General features: G+C 37.1%; 2 protein-coding genes across 3 annotated transcripts; one reads left to right on the top strand and one right to left on the bottom strand.

Annotated features, from left to right (window-relative positions):
• The first annotated feature begins 10,767 nt into the window (after positions 1-10,767).
• Positions 10,768-15,046, top strand: LOC105783463 (U-box domain-containing protein 44). 2 transcript variants are annotated; one of them, XM_012608939.2, is made up of 4 exons: positions 10,768-11,220; positions 11,850-12,404; positions 12,502-12,811; positions 13,212-15,046. In XM_012608939.2, exons 2-4 carry the CDS (start codon positions 11,850-11,852, stop codon positions 14,786-14,788), a joined length of 2,442 nt encoding a protein of 813 aa, XP_012464393.1. In that variant the 5' UTR covers positions 10,768-11,220; the 3' UTR covers positions 14,789-15,046. The 2 variants fall into 2 exon arrangements, with proteins under 2 accessions (XP_012464393.1, XP_012464403.1); XM_012608949.2 differs by having other exon boundaries at positions 11,846-12,404.
• Positions 15,047-15,744: 698 nt separating this feature from the next.
• LOC105783453 (F-box/kelch-repeat protein At5g42350) lies at positions 15,745-18,670 on the bottom strand. The gene is made up of 2 exons (XM_012608931.2): positions 18,446-18,670; positions 15,745-17,843 (listed from the first exon to the last, which is right to left on the bottom strand). The coding sequence occupies exon 2, from the start codon at positions 17,761-17,763 to the stop codon at positions 16,024-16,026; it is 1,740 nt and encodes a 579-aa protein (XP_012464385.1). The 5' UTR covers positions 17,764-17,843; positions 18,446-18,670; the 3' UTR covers positions 15,745-16,023.
• Positions 18,671-21,998: the final 3,328 nt, after the last annotated feature.

The raw sequence follows: 21,998 nt of genomic DNA, 5'->3' as shown, positions 1-21,998 counted from the left end.
ATTAGTTGTGTGCCAGTGTGAACGGTGTGGTTCCTAAAAGTGATCTAAGTAAGACTTTTGCATTATTTCGTAGGTGTTCTATATTTATTTACGTTTTGAGGAATAAGGCAATGTGGTAGACTCGTTACAACCCTGTTGATTTCTAGACATTATGCTGGTTTTTGGTTCAGTTTATAAGGATTACATGTTATTGTGATGCTTGGGTTCATGAACATGAGAATGGATTGACGCTACTTGCTCGAACTGTTAATTAGGCCGTTGAATGATTATTTGTCGAAGTAATTTATGTATGATGTTTAGAAACTAAATTCGAATGGATTAGTTACATATGTATGCTCATTTTTTGAGGTCTGGAGCAAAGGTATTGATAATCGGGTTTTAAAATCAATACCTTTTGTGTTTTGAAACGTGCAGGAAGTCAGAATAGAGATTTGGTATCGATACATTTGCTCGAGTATCAATACTCGGGGTAAATTTATTGATACTTCACGACAGGTATCGATAATTTTTGAGACTTTGATTTTTAATCGAGAAATAGAATGCAAGTTTGGTATCATTTTTCTAGGTGGTATCGATACCACTTAAAGAAAATATCGATACCTTTGTGTTAGTATCGATACCTACGGACCTAGTTTGAGAATTTTGCTGAATTGACCTTATGCATGTATTAATATGTTTATAAGACTATTCAATATAAGTTTAGTACGTGATAATGATAACTAGCTAGTATGATTGACTTAAGAACGATGCGAATAGCAAACTGATAGATGTTTCGTTGGAATGAGCTTTTACTTGTTGGTTACGACATGAGACGGTGGTGTGGCATCCTGATATTCGGGCTTGGCAATCAGGCTGAGTATAGCGTGTTAGATAAACTTAGTTATTCAAATTTTAAGCTTGTCGTGCTAAAGGTTTTGGTTAAAGAAGAGTGCAGCTTAGGCTTCTGTTTGTGGTTGTGGTTGTTTGAGGTGAGTTATTAACTGATTGTTGATTAAATATATGTGTGGTTTGTCTTGTTGAAGTGTCGGACTCGATAGGACCTTTAAAGGGTAGAGATAAGGGAAAAGGGAAACATGTCTAAGCTTTCGGTTTTTCGGCAAAAGCAAATAGTTTGGTGAGTGTTTTAGAATTGCTACTCTTAGATGATTCGTTATGTATTTGGGAATTTAGAGGTAGCCTAAACCCCTACTCTAAATTTCAAGTGTAAGTGTTCTCGAACCTGTGATTAAATGTGAGATATGTTTGTTTGTGAATTTGTGAATTTGTGAAATTGTGAAATTGTGAAATCATGAACATATGAGATGCTATGATATGTGCTATGAGTTTATGTTTACTGTTGTGGAAGTGAATATGAGAGTACATTATTCATGCCTTATGACAGAGATTACATTATGTTAATAATATGGAAATGCAGCGAATATGTGCGAAAAATAGGTAAGTAAATGTGTGATATTAATATGGATATTTTGGCCTTGTGACTTAATGAGATCGTTGGATATAGTTGCATGCCATAGGATTGTGAGTACTCACTTATTTGTGATTGTGATATATGGGTGTTGAAACCCAAGGAAAATGTTGGAGAGATAAGGGAATGTAAGCAAAGCTTCATTCATCAGGATATGTATGTGTGTGGTGTGATGGAGATCCGTGTATCCGATAAGTGGTAATAGAATCCACTTTACGTTTCATAATCTCAAGTGCCAAATTATCATACACTTTGATTAAATGTGATTGTATGTAATTATATGTGCTTATATGTGATTGATGTGTGTCAGAATATATATATGCCTAAACATTCATATAAATAATGTGTAAAAGAATGCATGAACTATGGCTAAATATGTGAATTATGGAACTTAGTTAATGATGTTTTGGGAATATGTTGTATGTTGTTTGGTTGATGCATGATGACTTGTTTGAGTAGTGGTTGTTCTAAGTATTCACTGAGCTTGTTAATCCCACCCACACCATTTTATCCCTTGCAGAGTAGTTGCATTCCCGGTGTGAGTGGTGTGGCTGTCGAGGGATTGATCCAAACCATTCTTTATTCATTATAATAGGTGTTTTGCTTATTCTAGTTTTAGGAAATAAAAAGGTAATGTGGTAGACATTTATATCGGTTTGTTAAGACGTATTTGGGATTATTTTCATATAATGTATGTTTAGAAGCATGTGGACGTGGATATGGTATTCAGACTATTGTTTTAGACATTTTGATGCTTATATGACTAGGTGAATGAAACACGATGTTTAAGGATTGAGTTTGAATAATTTAAATGCTCTTATATGCTAAAATTTTGTATCCTGAAGTAGAGGTATCGATATCAGGGCTTTTAAAATGATACCTCTGTATTTTCAAAAGTGCAGCAAGTCAGAATTAAATTTGGTATCGATACCTTGGCCCAAGTATTGATACTCGAGGTGTAATTATTGATACCTTACGAAAGGTACTGATATTTTCTGATGTTTTGAAATTTAGCGAGAAATAGAATGATAGTTTGGTATCAATTTTCCACGTGGTATTGATGCCTACGTAACACTCCTGGGAAAATTTGATAAGTGGTCCTAATGCAGGATTAATACCTATGTTATGTTATTTTATGAATTCTTGGTATGGGTTATCAACAAAAAGTGAATGTATGGTTTATAATTCATGATAATGCTATGTTATTATTAATAAAAAAAATAGATGCATGAGAAATAACATGTCGTTTTAGATGAACAAGTAGTGAGACGGTGGTGTGGCATCTCAATATTCGGCTTGGCGTCCTGACCGAGTATGGGGTGTTACAGGTGGACCCCCAGGTGATCGTTCACAAGTTGAATGTGCTCCTAGAGGCAAAACTAGTTTAGTAGAAGATGAGGAAGTTCGCTTCACAGGTGGTGGAAACAGTAAAACAAGAGGTAGTTAAACTGTTATCGAAAGGTTTTATTAGGGAGTTTGAGTATCCAAATTGGCTATCGAATGTGGTTATGGTGAAGAAACAAATGGCAAATGAAGAATGTGTATTGATTTCACTAACCTCAACAAGGCGCGTCCTAAGGATAGTTTCCCTCTACCTTCGATTGATAATTTAGTTGATGCCTCTACAGGTCACAGGTTCATGAGTTTCATGGACGCTTTCTTAGGCTATAACCAGATTCTGTTGGATCAGGGTGACTAGGAAAAGACAGCTTTCATCACCGAATAAGGACTTTTCTGTTATCGAGTTATGCCTTTCAGTCTCAAAAACGCAAAAGCAACCTATCAAAGATTAGTGAACAGAATTTTCAAAAACCAGATAGGGCACGGACTTGAAGTCTATGTGGATGACATGTTGGTGAAAAGTGGATCTATGGAGGAGCATGTGCTTTCCATGTGTGAGCTAACAGATTCTTGGGCTTCATGATTTTATAAAAGGGAATAGAGGTAAACTCAGACAAGATCTGCGTGATCTTGGAAATGCTTTCCCCGCAAACAATAAAAGATATTCAACGCCTCACAGGTAGAGTCGTGGCACTCAACAGGTTCATTTCCAGGATGTCGTACAAATGCCTCAATTTCTTCAAGGCCTTGAGAACCTCTTTCTCATGGATTGAAGAGTGTCAGGCAGCTTTTAAAGAACTAAAGTTGTACCTTACCTCTCCATTGCTTCTGAAGTCACCACTAGTGGGAGAAACCTTCGATCTATATCTGGACACCTCGGAGGAGATAGTTGTAGTAGTGTTAGTCAGAGTAGAGTATGTTTGCCAATTTCCAGTGTCTTACATCAACAAGGTACTCTAAAACGACAAACTAAGGTACTCAAAAATAGAAAAGTGTATCTTCGCTTTGATTATTGCAGCTCTTAAGTTACATTCGTACTTTCAGGCTCATCCAGTCGTTGTCATGACTAATCAACCTATGAAGGAAGTTGGAAATATGTACTATCTTTTGGGTTTCAAACATCCAACAACACTGCAGAGTATGAAGCTTTGATATCGAGACTACAGCTAGCATGCCAACTAGGGGTGAAGGATCTAGCCATCCACACAGATTCACAGTTGGTGGCAAAGAAAATGAATGGTGATTACGATGTAAAGGAAGCGATGCTAAAAAAATATCATGCAATTGCAGCCCAATTGCTCACAAGATTTGATAAAGTCCAGGTTAAGCAGCTCCCAAGAAGTGACAACACGCATACAGATGTTTTATCCAAATTAGTATCCTCTGTTGTCATTAAGCAAAGAGGAAAAATCCTGATCTAGCATAGGGATGCCCTGAGCTATGATCTGCCACAAGTTCTATGCGTAGATCAGGAGGAGACTTGGATGACTCCCATAGTTCGCACAGTCCAGGGCACACAATATAATCTGGAAAAAAATGGAGCTCGCAATACTCCAATGCAAAGCTACAAGGTATGTCATTATTGCAAACTAAAAATATCTAAAATATTCATACTGAGTGAATTAGATATCTGAACACTAAGTAGATATTTGTCAATTTATTCAATTACATGATAGATTAAAACAATTTATTGTGTCCTATAATTGCTAGGTGTACCTTTTTAGATGGTATATTATATAAAAAGGGGTTTTCATATCCACTGCTGCGATGTTTATCACCACCTGATGCTGACTATGTGATGCGAGAAATTCATGAAGGTGTTTGCAGTGATCATTTGGGTGGAAGACTACTTGCCCAGAAAATCTTCAGACAAGGATATTACTGGCCTACAATCCAAAAGGATGCACATCGGTTGGTTCGCACGTGCAACTCTTGCCAGAGATATGCCAAGGTACAGCGGCAACCACTAGAGCCTCTTCAGGTTATGTCAAGCCCCTAACCATTCGTGTCCTGGGGAATAGACATCCTTGGCCCGTTTCCAATAGCCACGGTACAGAAGAAGTTTATAATGGTGGTTGTAGATTATTTCACCAAGTGGATTGAAACTGAAGCTTTAGCAACCATTATAGAGAAACAAATGGAGTATTTCCTCTGGAAGTCAATTGTCTGCAGGTTTAAGGTACCTCATTTGATCATTACAGACAATGGTACACAGTTTCAGGGAAAATTCAAAAACTTCTGTACTAACCTTCATATAGCTTTGGCTCAGAGTTCAATTAAAACACCACAAAAGAATGGGCATGTAGAAGCGATAAACAAGAAATTTCTAACAGCCGTGAAAAAGAAAGTTGGTGAGGCCAAAGGCACTTGGTTAGAGGAGCTACCATGAATTTTGTGGGCTCTGCGAACTACGCCCCACACTGCAGCAGGAGAAACAACTTTTTCTCTTGTTTACGGCATAGAGGCTGTAATCCCTACTAAGATTGGCATGAGATCGCACAAAACCCAGTGTTTTGATGAAGAAATCAATTAGGAAGCCATCAGGCTTAACCTTGATTTGACCTATGAATTCAGAAAAGCAGTAGAAATCAAGAACGCCGCGGGTGCTCAACAAGTAGCTCGCTATTAAACCTCCAAGGTAAAAAAAAGCAGCTCCAAATAGTCGATCTTGTCTTAAGAAATACTGCGGCTAGTTTTCCAACTTCGTAGCAAGGAAAAATGGCTCCGAATTAGGAAGGATCATACAATGTCATAGAAAAAATTGGCTATGGAATGCTCGCCACCTCAAAAAGTACTATGTATAATTTTTCACTCTTTGAATAAAAATATTTCACTCACATACACTCGTACTTAGTATTATTCAAAGGTTTTTCAGTTTATGATCGCAACCTCCAAAAATAGCTAGCGGACCTATATTCTCAGCTGATATTCTAAGAGCTCGCAGCTCTAACACAGCTAGTGGACCTACGCTCTCAACTAATGTAATAAAGGTTTTTCGATTTATGATCGCAACCTCTAAAAACAGCTAGCAAACCTATGTTCCCAGATGATATTCTAAGAGCTTGCTCGCATCTCCAACACAGTTAGCAGACCTACGCTCCCAGCTAATGTTATAAAGGTTTGTCGGTTTATGATCGCAACCTCTAAAAACAACTCTAAAAGCTTACAGGCTCAAGCTCACAACTCCAACACAAGTAGCAGACCTACGTTCCCAACTTACTGTATAAAAGTTCACAAATTCGAGCTCGCAGCTCCAATGCAATTAGTGACTCGAGTTACACTAAGTTGTTTAAGGATTTTAGAGAAAACAGTTTGAAATTTACTCAAATTAAAAATTTACTTAAGTTTAAAACATACTTAAGTTCAAAAATTCACTTAAGCCTAAAATTTCTTTAATTTTAAAACATGCTTAAGTTCAAGGTTTGATTAAATTGAAAATTTTGCTCGAGTTTGCAGAATGATAGAATACCATAACACTGATAACTAAACTTCAATTTTTCTTATTAAGATCATAATAAGAGTAAAACATATTTACAATCATTTAAGGTGCATCCTCCCCCCTTCAAGATCCCTAGTGATCTCATCTTCCCTTTCTACAACTTCAATATTTTCAACAGGTGTGGTGGTGATATTTTCATTAGTAGGCATAACGATCGGCTCAGAAGGACCTTCATCAAGGTAAAAATCTTTTGAGTTCTTCCACTTTGATGCAAACTCATCCCAACCAACTCCCGAAGGGAAGCGAACATCAAAACAAGGTTTATCCATATCTACCTCGTAGAGGGCGTCAAAGTCAACTTGGCAAGCATTGAAGGGTCCAACCACAACTTGAATATGCAGAAGAATGTTGGACTTGAGCTCAGAAGTGAGATTACTCATGGTTTCTAAAGTCTCCTTAAATTTTTTAAAGGCTTTGACTTATTTGTGCTTTAACTCGCCATTGCAGCTTCATACTCAGCAACGACTCGACTCACAGTTTCCTTGTGCTCTTCAATAGTTCTTCTTAACTCAACATTTAAGGCCTTACTTCTTTATCTTTCAACCATAACCTCGCTAGATAATTCATCATTTTTCACTTGTGCAACCCTCAATTTCTTAACGAGCTCTTCTTTTTACGTATAGAGTACTTTGTTTTCATCCCTCATCTTCAAGTATTGCTCCCGAGTGCTCTCAAGATTTTCTTCGAGCTCTTTCTAATTAGCCTCTGCCCCAACAAGATGTTTGTCAAGGCCCAAACTGATCACAATAGCCTTGGCCAAGAGAGCTTGCAGAAAGGAATTGAGTTTCGATAAATTAGACTTCTGCGAACTCCCTAATGACTCACTGGCACACATTTGCCTTTTTACAGCTTTTATCACAAAAGCTTTCCACTTTTCAATCATGTTTTGCAACTCCCTTGTGCTTAAATTCCTGCGACCTAGGACCAGCTCGCCATCATCTTCAGCAGATGGCTCATCAGCGAGAGGTAGAGGAAGAAGAGAGATACAGATAGGAGCAAGAGGAAGGGAACTACCACGATAATAATAGGAGAACTTTTATGAGCTGTAGAGTGTGATCTCGCTGAGGGAGCAGTAGGAGTGGTGGCCATCACAACAAAATGCCTAGCATGGTTTGCCCTCCTTTTACGGCGAAACTCTAACCTGCCACTATCTGCTTCCTCTTCGCTGCTGGTGACCACGTTAACATCCCCCATTTCAATCTTGCGCTTCTTGCACATGTCCCTCAGAGTAGCTCGAAGGTTCATAGCTTCATTAATTTCTCGTAATATACTGGTAGTTTCCTCATAATCGCTTCCTAAACTGCGAGCTACATCTGCACCACCAACAATCCCAGTATCAATAGGAGCAATTATCAAATTAATATTGGCATTGCTTTTTGCCCGCGATAAGACCACCAGAATCTAAGGTCAATGCCTCATCCTACAGTAATTGTAAAAGAATTTCTTGGGTTCCTCTTTAAATCCTGTCAGGATTAGACCCAAGTCATCGTGGGCATCTTTGGCTATATAGGGACATGTCCGTCTTTCAGGGTTTGCACCTAAGGCATCAGCAACTTTTCTGCTGTCACCTCGTCTGTATCTATTAGGACTAAGGCCCTCTAAACAATATCAAAATATGTTTCTCACGGTTATAAGATCTTTGATAACCAATAAACTACCAGCACGAAGCCTTTCCAACTGGGCTGAACAACCATCTGTCCCAACGGTTCGCCTAAATGAACACATGTCTATACTCGGCGTGGACCACTCTGTAGGAAAACTAAATCCATCTACGAGCCTACATCTCACCCTGATATATTTTCCCCAGTTTAGCCAAAGATTAGCACATTTGTTCGCAATTATGGTCTTGCCTTTATCGCGAGGAGAAAAATAGTAAAAACCTGATGAGCTCCCTCGATTTTGGGCATTTAATATATATAAGCTTTGGAACACTGCGAGCTATGGTGTTTCATTACGTCAGCAGCAATAAATAAAATAAACCATCGCAATCCACCAAAAGAACCCGCAGAGTTGACCGCGAGCAATCTGGTAATCTTGAAGAAAATGACAGAAGAAATGATGTAAAGGCAAGTGGAACCCCACTTCCAGAGCATAGAGGGGGAATAGGAAGCTGCCATCACTAGTATCACTAAGCCTGTGAGACCCATCAGGGATGGAAAATTTGTAAGCAAAATTGGGGATTTGAATCCCTTGTGCACTCAGAACTCGACTCATTTCTTCCTCTTTTGTAGTGTAAACGAAAAAATTGGCTTCTACAAGAACCTTCGAAGCATGCACTCGCGGTGGACAACGAGGAATTATTCGACCACCATCACATTTCATTTTTGACATGTTTTTTATGTAGAAAGAAAAGAAAAGGATAGAAGATGTTACCTTGAAGAAAGTCTCCATCAAGCTTGTTTGCAGAAAATGTTAAGATTATGAGTTTAGATTGTAAGTTTAGGGTTTCTAAAAACCCCCCATTTTAAATAAGTTTCTCTTTCCCGCGTTTTGACAATTCAAATGACCGAAGAGCACCAACAGCCAGATATAAACGGATGTGATCCACCTGTACACGTGTCAAAGTTAACATCACGTCTCAGTGGTCGTTGCATATTTAGCAAGGTTGTATAAATGTGAAGTGATGGCTCTAAGAAACGCCACTTTATAGCCCTCCTTAAACCTAATAGTGGAGACTAGATTGTTATGTGCTTATGATCACCAACCCGAGAACTAGATAAGGTCTGGGTCGTCCACCTTAAGTTTGCAAAGGGAGCTCGCGGTCTCAGTTCACACATGCCACGGGGTGCTCGCAAGGGGAGCCTGCTGTCTCAATTCGTATATGCCCAATAAGTTCCCATGTAGGGGCCACAAAGTCCAATAGGCAGCCCAAAACAATACACGTGTCCTACATGCATAGAGTCTACTAAGAACGTTAATTCCATGAACAGTAACCATGTATATAAATATTCGATTGTCCCATTTAATGAGACACAATAAAAAATTACTCAACAGTACTAAAAGATTCTCCTTAGTACTAACCTAGCTCCTAATACTCTTGGCACAACTCCTTGTACAACACTTGCCATTGAAATCCAAGTGTTTGGCTAGACAAGTGTTCTCTACATTACTATTTTGGATAGGGTAACTTCAGTGGAAATATTTTTTATGGGTTAGTTTTGGGGAGTGGTGATGTTTGAAAATCATATAACTTGATAGATAATTTCGATCATGTTTCCTATTATTTTCTTCCATCATTTATGTCATTTCTCTCATTTGTTTTCATCATCTTCATTAAATCTTAGATATAGGAAGGGATAGAGTATTTGAATTTCCAACATTCACTATGATTTTCAATGAAATTTAAAGAAAAAAAAAGGTAGAAAGTGTCACATTACATGTAATTGCTTCCCCTTATTAGAGTTTCCAAAACATAAATGGTTATTTTGTTAAGGTAATTAAGCGTTATAAACTAAAAAAAATGAGGTATCATGGAGAGATGATAAAGAGAAAGATCAAGGCAGACTCCGAAGAACAAGTGCGGTGCTAGATGATAGTTGTGAAGATGATAAATGGCTAAGGATAGAGATCATTGTGGTGGTTGTAGCGATTGTAAATGAGAAAATTATAAAAAGAATGTAGAATGCTCAAGTTTGTCAAATGACCAAAAGGTCTCGAATGAAACATTTGAACCACTATTTGTAGCATTTCTAAGATAGCTTATGTATATATATATCATTTAAGTATAACTCACATACTCACTCACACATACAATTACATTATCACACAAGTTAAATTTGCGAATTGCTCCCATATTTTGGAGATGGGATGATCACCCTTGGCCAATGGGTACAATGTTGGGGTCCAGCATTTTCATGATAGTTATAAAAAAAGATCATATTTTATAAAATGTGAGAGAGATAAGTAAATTAATTTAAAAGAATGTATGATAAAAGTGAAAGAAATCACATTACAATAGTGAACAATAAGAAAGATATTGAGTATGATGATGGTTGTAACCCATTTTAAGAGATTATAAGTTTAAGTGCAAGTTACACAATTGCTTTGATAAATTTTTGGAAAGTGCATTCACTTCATCTATTGCACATTAGCGCAAGTGCATTGTTAGCCCAACAAAGACGGGAAATGAAGCACTTGCGTTTATGTTTGAAAATAGTATTGCTATAAATAGGTGTAATAAATTAAAGTAATTAGTGAGTAGTGTATTTATGTTTGAACAGAATTTTTCTAATTGAGCACATAGATTGACTTTGAAATAGAGTTGAATCAATGTTGCTCTTAAAATACATCCGGCAAGGCAATGGCAGCCACCCTCCCTCTATCCCTCCGGTTGCAGTTGTATCATTGGATACCAAGCAAAATGGCCAAAAGTAAAAGCAAATATATTTCATGGTTTTTTTTTTCTTCTTTTTTTTGGGGGGTTGGGGGTATGGTTGGAGCACTGATGGGGGAGTGGGGTCACCGGAGGTTGAATGGTGAGTTGGTGCCTCCATTCCATACGCCCCCCCCTTTCTCTCTCTTTGGCAAATGAGATGGGATGACTACTGTACTCGTTTTGGGTCAACTTTTCCTATTTTTCCAACTCTTAATCTTATTTTTTAATTTAATTTTAATTTTAATTTTCTCCACTGCTTTCTTTCGTTTCTTCCTATTCCCATTTGTTTTTTTCTTCTCAGCAAAAGAAGAAACCCCATCATCAGCACTTTCAACATCAAGATCCAAACCCTAATTCAAATTCTTTCTAAACTCCCCCGATTTTAATCATTTCATGCAAGTCAAACACCTTATGGGAAGAATCCACTTCGCCCCTTTATTCCAACCTCAGTTGTGCAGCGATTTTTCGAACTAGAACTAGAGTTTTGTCAAACGCATCCTTCCTATTCCTTTTTTGTCTCTCTTCAAAATCTAAAAAAGGGTATTATTCCTTTCTTACCTTCTTTCTTTCTTTAAATCAGCTCTGAGTTGCAGCTGCGGAACTTGCTGCTTTTCTAATCTAAATTTTTCTCACTTTATATTTGGTTGGGGTTAAGTAGTTGCTACTTCTTTGATTTCCATTTTTTCCACTTAGATTCTAATCTAATTTCATTAAATTCATTGCTCAGTCGACTTACTTAATTTAGATTTGGAAATTGAGCTTTGGGATTTTGTGATGGGATTTTTTCTCTGTATATATGTATTCTGTAATGCTTTATTTCCATGTCTTAATTCTGATACAACCAATTCTAGATAAGCACTTAGTTTCTTCTAGTATCCTGCATCACCTTGGCAAGCTAATGGAGGGTTAATATTGGAATCGTGTTTTTCATACACTCTTTTTCCATATAAAAACATAGTGTTGTTTATGGTCACTCTGTAGCTGCTTGAATTTGGTTGAACCTTTGAGCTCTGATTTTGCTGTTTCTAATTGTACCCTGCCTGCCTTCTAAAGATTGTTATCTCATTGGTTATTCAGTTTGTTGTTGTCTCTGTTAATAGTACAAGTTTCTAAGAAGCTGATTATTTGTTAAGCAATTTTGTATTTTGTGTGGTGACTATATAAGTCAGATGGCTGGGAGCTGGGACGGAAGTTACGACCCTGGCAGTCAGTCAGATGATAGCCATCATTTTGAGAGACTGCACATAGAGCCCCTTTATGATGCATTTGTTTGCCCTTTGACTAAGCAAGTTATGCGTGACCCTGTGACGTTAGAAAATGGCCAAACATTTGAACGTGAAGCAATTGAAAAATGGTTCAAGGAATGCAGGGAAAGTGGAAGGAGGCTGGTTTGCCCATTGACCCAAAAAGAACTGAAAAGTGCGGATCTAAACCCGAGTATCGCTTTGCGGAACACCATTGAAGAGTGGACTACTAGGAATGAAGCAGCCCAGCTTGATATGGCTCGTAGATCATTAAATATGAACAGTTCAGAAGATGATGTTCTGCTGTCTCTGAGGTTTATCCAGCGTATCTGCCAAAAGAACCGATCAAATAAGCATGCTGTACGCAATGCTGATCTGATACCTATGATTGTTGACATGTTAAAGAGCAGCAGCCGTAAAGTTCGGTGCAAAGCATTGGAGACACTCCTTGCAGTGGTCGAGGAAGATGAAGATAATAAGGTTGTTCTAGGTTTGATGTTTTCCTGTTGAGTGACAATGAGATCATTGTAGTGTATGCATCCAGGACTGGATTATTAACTATTGCATTATTTTTCAGGCAATATTGGCTGAGGGGGACACTGTGCGCACAATAGTTAAATTCTTGTCCCATGAACAGTCCAAGGAGAGGGAGGAGGCTGTCTCTTTGCTGTATGAACTTTCAAAATCTGAAGCCTTGTGTGAGAAGATTGGTTCTATTAATGGAGCAATTCTTATATTAGTTGGAATGACCAGCAGTAAATCTGAGAACATTTCAACTGTTGAGAAAGCTGATAAAACTCTAGAAAATCTGGAGAAGTGTGAGAACAATGTCCGACAGATGGCTGAAAATGGTAGACTGCAGCCTCTTTTGACCCAGATTCTTGAAGGTGCTTTCCCTTTCCTTGACATGTTTATGCTTTTGCTAACTTGCTGCCAGCATACTGGTCCTCCATTTTTTTGGGGGCGGAGTCATGTACTATTGGCTTTGTCTTTGTTTCATTGAAAAATTTGATGCTCCCTTTTTTATTATACCTGCAAACGTGCTCGTCAATACACTATTTGTCAGTTGACTGCAGATCATTTTATGTAACAATGATTGCCTTCTAGTGTTCAGATATAGTCCTTAGTTCATTTGTCCTGACCCTGTAACTTGCTAGTTATTTATTGCTGCTCACTCTGGGATGAAATATTTGAGCTGGAAGTATTTTATGTTTGACCTTTGACATCTGAAATTTTCATGCTAATCATTTACATTGCTATAGTTGATGTAAAATGATATTGCTGCAGGTCCACCTGAAACAAAGCATTCCATGGCTGCATATCTTGGTGACTTGGTTCTGAATAATGATGTGAAGGTACACGTTGCAAAAACTGTAGGTGAATCTCTAATCAATATCATGAAAAGTGGTAACATGCAATCAAGAGAAGCTGCTCTGAAGGCACTTAACCAGATTTCATCTTTTGATGCAAGCTCGAAGGTGTTGATTGAGGCAGGAATACTTCCTCCTCTTGTCAGAGACCTCTTCACTGTTGGTGCAAATCTGCTTCCCATGCGACTTAAAGAAGTCTCTGCCACAATTCTGTCCAATGTTGTAAACTCAGGATATGATGTTGACTCCATTCCTATTGGGCTGGACCATCAGACTCTTGTTTCTGAAGACAATGTCCATAACTTACTTCATCTAATCAGCAACACTGGTCCACCAATCGAGTGCAAACTTCTTCAAGTTCTTGTTGGACTCACCAATTCTCCGACAACAGTTCTGAATGTTGTTGCTGCAATTAAAAGCTCTGGAGCTACTATCAGTTTGGTTCAGTTTATAGAGGTTCCACAGAAGGATTTGCGGATGGCATCCATAAAACTTCTCCAGAATCTCTCTCCTCACATGGGTCAGGAATTAGCAGATGCACTACGTGGAACAGTTGGTCAGCTCAGCAGCCTAATTAGAGTCATATCAGAAAATACAGGAATTTCTGAAGAACAGGCAGCAGCTGCTGGCCTCTTAGCTGAACTCCCAGAGAGGGATGTGGGCCTCACAAGGCAAATGCTAGATGAAGGTGCTTTTCAGTTGATCATCTCTAGAGTTGTTAAAATCAAGCAAGGAGATATTAGGGGCACTCGCTTCGTAACACCATTCCTTGAAGGACTTGTTCGGGTGCTTGCAAGGGTTACATTTGTCTTATCAGATGAGCCTGATGCTGTTGCTCTTTGCCGTGAGTATGGTCTTGCAGCGTTATTCGTTGATTTGCTTCAGACCAATGGTATTGACAATGTCCAGATGGTCTCTGCCGCAGCTCTGGAGAACTTATCTCTAGAATCCAAAAATTTGACAAGATTGCCGGAGATGCCACCACCAGGATTTTGTGCTACTATATTTCCATGTTTCAGCAAACAGGCCGTTATAACAGGATTGTGTCGCGTCCACCGGGGGACATGTTCACTTAAAGAGAGCTTTTGTCTTTTGGAAGGACAGGCTGTACATAAGTTGGTTGCTCTCTTGGATCACACCAACGCAAAGGTGGTTGAAGCAGCACTTGCTGCACTTTCCACCTTGTTGGATGATGGTGTTGATATTGAGCAAGGTGTGTCCGTTTTGTGCGAGGCAGAGGGAATTAAGCCCATACTTGACGTGTTACTCGAGAAACAAACAGAGAATTTGAGGAGAAGAGCCGTTTGGGTTGTAGAGAGACTTTTAAGGAATGATGATATAGCCTATGAAGTTTCTGGAGATCAAAATGTGAGCACTGCACTTGTTGATGCCTTCCACCATGCCGACTACAGAACCCGGCAGATTGCGGAGCGCGCCCTGAAGCACGTTGACAAGATCCCAAACTTCTCTGGAATTTTTCCAAACATGGGATAAGCTTCTTGTATTGCACGCTTCTCATGCATATTTGGGTGAGTAGCAACGTGTATGTAGTTTTTATCCTTTTGTCTCCCTACGTGGATAGTTTTGAAAGTAGATATATTGCTGTATATGTGGATGGATTTCCCACTTGTAGAGGGTTTCAAGAAATTGTTCATTTGTTCTTAATGATGCTATTTTCATTGACCTTCATTTCTTTATACGAACTACTATTGTTTTTGGCATTGAATGGTATAGACCTCTTTAGTTCTTTTATTGCCTTTTCATTTTTATTAACACTTTAGAGGCCCCTTTTGTGGAATGAATGAATGAGGTTGGGATAGCCATTTTACTAGAAATTAGATAGAGGTAAGCTCCCCTCTAAGATTAGCAGTGTAATCGGGTCGAGCCGAGCTCCAATACCGTTCAGTTCGAGCTCAAACTCGATATTCAGCTTGAGCTTGATCGAACATCTATTTTTAAGCTTGAACTCAGCTTGAGATATAATTGAACTACTCAAGTTCAAGCTCAATTAAGCTCGTTTACCAATTTTTATACTCAAGCTAATAATTAAGCTTAACATAATTTAATAATATAAAAATATGAATAAAAACTTTATCGAGTCAAATATTATTAAATTTGAATTCAGTTCGATCAATAGCTCAAGTTTAACTCAATAATGACTGAATCAAATTCTAACTTTTTTCAAGACAAACTCAAATAACTTCCGAGCACTAGTCATATAATGTCAGTATTCATTCATTTAATGGACGCAGCAACGGTATTTTATATGTGATAAGCTCATTCAATCAATCCTTAAGTTCAGCATTGACATCATTCAATCAATCCTTAAATTTCTGAATTCAAGAATAGTGATGCTTTTTGATTCTCAATCTCCAAAAAAGCACATTTTTTCTATAATTAGAAATGAGAAATGATGCAACTTGATCTAAGAAAACATAAGGACAAGAAAATTGATGAATGAACGGACAGAAATTTATTACAGATAATGCAACAGAAGCAAGATGAAAAATACATAATCAGTTTATGAACAATGGTGAAGAAATTACTAGCAAGGCTAAGTACTAGAGACCAGATGTGGTGGTCGCCATTGTACAAATTGTGGAAATTCCAAGAAATAAATAAGAAAATTCACAGGTAGGAATGCATGAGCGAAATCCCCTAAATGAGCAGCTCTCATCTCATGTTCTATAATTTTCTGGTTGAATTACAGTGCATTGCAGCAGAAGACATTATAGATGTAGCACCGCCATTGTCTTAGTCATGCAAGAAGAAGCATCTAATTCATGAGCCATGTGATTCCTAGAAATATGGCTCCAATTCATCTCCACATCAGACACATCACACACTGTGAAGAAATCCAAAACCTGACCAAATATTTTAAACATTTCAACACCAAATATTAAGTTCCTGTCAGCAACAAAAACAGGGTTCCAGTCCATTGGAGCATCAGGGTGTACTGAGACCTCGGTCCATGTAAGATACATCAGATCTAGCTCCCACAATTTTCTCACGGCCTTGTTTCTCCGACCAATTTGCCCATCTCCCTCGCACCAAGAGACAGACAGCAGAAACAAGGAACCATTACAAGAAACAAGTTTTGGATAGTACTCATGAACGTGGGGAGGAAATGCAGAGGTTTGGATTCCAATCCAGAAACCTCTTTCTATGTCATAGCCCGCTAACTTGTCATTCTCAGAGCAAACATAAAACATCCCATTACAAACAACACCAGCACACACGACCCCAAAGTCTATAGGCAGCTTCTGGATTTCAGTCCATTTATTTGATAAAGAATCATAGATTTCACCAGAATTCAGTGGCTCATCCCAAGATCCAAGACCTCCAACAGCAATCAACACGAACCTTTTACAACCCTTCATATTTGCTTGTTCACTTCTTTGTCTAATAAACTTGTATGATCTTCTATTTGGTAATAATGAAGGCCCATTTTCATCAAAAGCATTTCTGTACTGACGTCTGAGTGAAAGCCTGTGAGGATCCTCGTAAACATCTGACACCCCACCAACTCGGGATCTGGGAAACTGCCTATCATGTCGATTCTGATGGCTTTGAATGACCGAAAAATCTGAACAGACCTCGGATATTCCTAAAATAGGCATTGATCTAGCAAACTTCATAGATGAAGCTTTACGCCATGATTTGGTGAGAGGGCTAAAGACTAACACACCTTTGTGTGTCTTGAATGAGCTCCTATCTACCCTCCCAAAGTTGGTTAAGCTTGAACAACCTCCAACAATATAAATATCATCCTGCATACTGGCAACTGAGAACATGAACCTACCTCTGAGTATATCAGCACTGATCCTGTGCCATTGATCTTGAGACATGTCCAGTGCATGTATCTCCCCAGAGCAATAGCCATCCTTAACAGCACCAAAGAGAAACAACCATGGTTTTTGACATGAACCTTCTCGTCTCATCTGTAAAAACCGAGGAGTTGTGGTCAAGTGTCTCCATTTCTTGCACACAAGCCGGGCATTCATAAGACTGGTCAATGGTAGTCTCACCAAGCACATCTCTAGAATGTCATCAGGCAGAAAGATATGCATCCTGCTGTTTCGTACTGATTCCTCAAGATCTAAATCCTTTCTATTGTTTTTCTTCCAAAACTTCTCCCTCACACCATATGAGAAGCAATCGAAATTATTGTCCTCTATACCACAAATTGACTTGTACACCTTTCCTTCTTCACTGGCACTTGACCTTCTCCTATAACTTGGATCACCAAGTTCCTCACCTGTGTCAGCACCCACTTTGCAACCACCACCTCTACCATATAGAGTAAGACATTTCAAGGAAACCCCTCTCACCTTATCCTCTTCACCCCCTTCACCTCTATGATTTTTTTTCCTTAACTTCTGGCTAACACTCCTCACAAGTCGTTTAGACACAGTCAGCGTCTCAAAATCCTGGCGAAGCGCTTCCTCACTCACACTCTCAGAAAACATTATGGTCTCCAACTCAGGGCATGCAAAGTTGCAGACACATTTCTATATTGCCGGCGGCATTTTGGTTAAGACTCTTGCATCTACAGAAAAACAGACTGATGAGATTGCAGCCACACATACACACAGAACAGGAAAGAAATATTAACATATAGCATTAGAACTATGAAATAGCAATGCTAAACAAGAAAGGGTGAAACCCTAGCCTGCCTAATACTGCTAATGAACATAATATCAGAGAACAGAGTCAAAATAGACAAATATCCAAATATTGAATACAAAGACAATAAAAATTAGTTTGATTAGCAAGAGCTTCTTAAAAGAATCAGAAAATAACGCAAAGGCAGATGAAAGCAAATTGAAATTAATGATGTAAAAAGAAAACAAGAACAACGATGAATACCATTACATTAAGGTAGAATTTAGCTAAAATCAAAGTTTTTTTTCAGGAATAAATCGTCGTTTACAGATCCATAGACTCCATTTTCGAATTGGAAAGATTCATAGCCCTCACTTGAATCAGATCCTAATGAGATCGGCAGATTTCGTTTCCCATTACGTTTCAAAGTAAATAAATGGCACTAATCTAGTTTAACAAATGACTTAAAGGAGAGAGATTAATTCGTCTTAAACCTAAATCTTAAACACACACACACACACACACGATAAAAAAGAAGAAACTTACATTGCAGCAAGCGAGGAATGGAGGATTACGATCAAGAAAAATAATTAAGCAGAAAGGGATCGTTTATTAGAAACCCATGGAAATTTAATCGAAAAAAAAAAGTGTTAGGTTGGTAAAGCGACTCAGCACTGAATGAAAAAAGCGACTCGTGAGCTCAGCTCAGCTCTAACTCAGCTATTCGCTTTACCCTTTTGCCATTATCTGCTGCCTCTCTCTATTTTAATTTTATAAGCATATTATTCATCCTCTTCCTCTGAAGTTTCCATCCACGCCTTTCACAATGTTTATTGTTAAGGTGCAAGCCATATCACAGCCGTTGATCCATTGGGCACCAACTTCGAAGATGCGCATTAGTGGGCTCGGCTCTCGATGATCTCGCGGCTGTCAGGTTTCTCAAGGTAACAGACAGTAGTAATATTTTTGTTTCTTCTTTTCCTTTTTATTAATTAAATAAATCTTTAAAAAGTAAATCAAATTATCAAAGAATTTAAAAATTGGTTGGGTTGGGCTCGGTGTTTTAATTACAGCACGTTGGATGCACGCACACAGCAGTGGGTGAGGGTAAGTGAGTGATATAGCGAAAAGCCCGGCGTGAGAGTGGCGGTCTATTTTCTAGGGTAGTTACATGTGTGGACCCATGTTTCATCGTCCAATTTCCACCTTTGAATACAACATTTAAATTCTTTTTATTTTTAAATTAAAAAGTTATTTATTTTTAATATATTAATACATTTTCTTGTAAATTGATTAGTTGAATTTAGTAACCCACTATATAAAAATTAATATAATTTGATAATTCATATTGATTAATTAAATTTGTTAGATTTATAAACTTTATAATTAATCATGTGAACGAATGTAAAATAAAAAAATGCATAAAAGTAATAATGCATGCACCTGTTGTAACACTCATCGCCCGATCCGGTCGTCAAGTTTGAGCTATGGGAATGCTATAGTCGTTTCCGGAGCAACTACTGTAAAAAACACTGTAAATAAATTAATCAAACATTCGAATATTCCACACATGTAGTCATTACATGCTAAACAAACTTTTTCGAGACTCAATCGAGCTTATGAAAGCTCATTTACTAATCCGAACATGAAATAAGATCAAATTGCAAAGCTTTCAAAGTTTCAAAATAGGTATCGATACTCTTGCTAGGTACCAATACCATTTTGAGCTTTGATGTTTCAAAAAAATCAATTTAAAACCAAAAGTATTTATACCAGACTTAAAGTATCGACACTTTCTTCAAGGTATTGATACTTTACCTTTTGTATCGATACCATTTTAAGGTTCAAAGTTTGAAAAACTTGAAGAAAATCACTAAGCATCGATAACTTTATCTAGGGTATCGATACCTCAGTGCCAAATATGTCAAAACTTACATTTTTGTACTTATTTCATGCCCAAACCAACTCAAACTCAAATAGTGATTAAAAGCATACTAAAAACCTGCAAAAAACCAATTCAAAGCTTACCTAAACACTTCATTTCAACAACTTCTCAATCAGTCAAACATTTATATATCAATAAGGTACTTAAACCTATCAATTAAACTTTTGAAAATTTCAAACCATCCAAACTTGCAAATTCGTTCAATTCCATCATTTAAACATACCATTTGACTTCCAAATTTTACACTCAAGTACTACATATATAGCTTAACATATTACCAACATACATACACGTATATATAACCAATACCAATCCAAAATCAAGCATTATCCTAGGTTTATGTCCAACTATCATTCGAGGTAAACATATATATAACAACACCTATGTATATGCCACATAATCGAGCTTAAAACGAGCAAAGTCTATCGAGTCAATAGCAAGATAGTGTGAGCTTAGAGGTGATCCAACCGACACATTTCGCAAAGCAAAAATCTACAGAAAAAGGAAAACAACTAGGTAAACATTTTAAATGCTTAGTAAGCCCATATGGAATTTACTTAACTTACATTAACATTACAACAATTTAGCAATTGAAACACATTGGTAGAAACATGGCATCTTTTGGCAACCTTATACTTTCATGCACAATTCAATCACACAATCACTATGTTAGTTCATTTGCATATGAAACTATAATACCAAAATCATATACATATATAATCATTTCATATTATAACATATACTATTAAACTATACTCAATTTATAAATATAACATTTCAATCCATGATCAATCATTTCATTTCCATTTTTAATTACCATTTTCATTTTTGTTTCGCCTAGGGAACTATAGAAAATTGAACTCGGATACACGAGACTGATTTGCTCATACGAGTTGACATATTTGGGCTGCTAACACTAGCTTCAGACTAGGGTTGCTCATACGAGCTTAGTTTGACGTTGCTAACACTAGCTTTAGAGAATTCGAAATATATGTTGGATCTCAAGCCACCGTATTAATCCCTTATCAAACACCCTTTTTCATTCTTTTCGATTGAACCATCCATTTTTCCGTTTGGACCTTAATGGCATGTCATTCATATCTTAATCGTTTAGTAAGTTCACATGGGCATCGTTATAGTTTCCGTACCATTTCAAAGATTTTAATATCATCATATACATATCATTAAATAACATAACGATTTCACATGCATTCAATACATTGTATCTATTCAGAATAACTATATTTTTCATACTTTACGATTTAGTCCTTTAGATGCCAACATTATCAAATTACAATTAACCTAAACTAATTGACATTATAACATAATTCAAACATAACACATATAACATAGTAAGTCCCACATGAACTTACCTGAAAAAACAACAACAAACGAAATATCAAGGACTAATCTGTAATTTTCTTTTCCTCGATTATCTTCGATTGATTCAAATCTCGATCTATATGATAATTCATTTCAATTTATCAATTCCAATTACCTTATAACATCCTATTACATGCATATGTAAGTTCAATTTTATTTTTGAATGTTTCCTAAAATTTTGCATTTTATTCAATTTAGTCCCTAAAACTGAAATTGTAATATCTTTTAAATTTGACCTTCGATTTGAAATCGATCTCAAATTAATCATTTTAAATCCTATATTATCTAAAATTATATAATTTTAACATCAATTTGAAAATTTATGCACTTTAGTTCCTATGTTCAAAAACTAGTAATTAAACTTTACAAAATAGTCCCTTTTCATTTCTAAGCTTAAAATCTAACAATTTAACACCAATTTCATCAAGCATTCATCAATAACAACTTTTAAAAACTTCAACAGTTTTACAAAATCGATACAGGTTAACTAAATTAAGCTCTTGGGACATTAAAACATAAAATTACAAGAACATAGTTCTCCATCTTTGTTTTCTTGAAATGAAAAGATGATAAGAAATGCCTTTCATTTCTTTTTGATTTATCTTAAATACATAATTTAACGTTTAATTAAACTTAATTATTTAACTAAATCTTAATTAATTTAATATTAAGCTTGATCAACAAAATTTGTGGATGACACTTATGCATCCACCACCGTTTGGCTATTAACAATTGGTTGAATTTCTCAATTTGTCATTTGATTAATTGAAA

Source organism: Gossypium raimondii, chromosome 1 (assembly GCF_025698545.1).
Source record: "Gossypium raimondii isolate GPD5lz chromosome 1, ASM2569854v1, whole genome shotgun sequence".
NCBI lineage: Eukaryota > Viridiplantae > Streptophyta > Magnoliopsida > Malvales > Malvaceae > Gossypium > Gossypium raimondii.
This window is presented reverse-complemented; position numbering and strand designations above follow the sequence as displayed.

Coding starts and splice junctions, on each gene's coding strand:
- LOC105783463 (XM_012608939.2), top strand. CDS start 11,850: ATGGCTGGGAGCTGGGACGGAAGTTACGACCCTGGCAGTCAGTCAGAT. Junction 12,405..12,501: donor AGGAAGATGAAGATAATAAG/GTTGTTCTAGGT, acceptor ATTATTTTTCAG/GCAATATTGGCTGAGGGGGA. Junction 12,812..13,211: donor TTTGACCCAGATTCTTGAAG/GTGCTTTCCCTT, acceptor ATATTGCTGCAG/GTCCACCTGAAACAAAGCAT.
- LOC105783453 (XM_012608931.2), bottom strand. CDS start 17,763: ATGTTTTCTGAGAGTGTGAGTGAGGAAGCGCTTCGCCAGGATTTTGAG.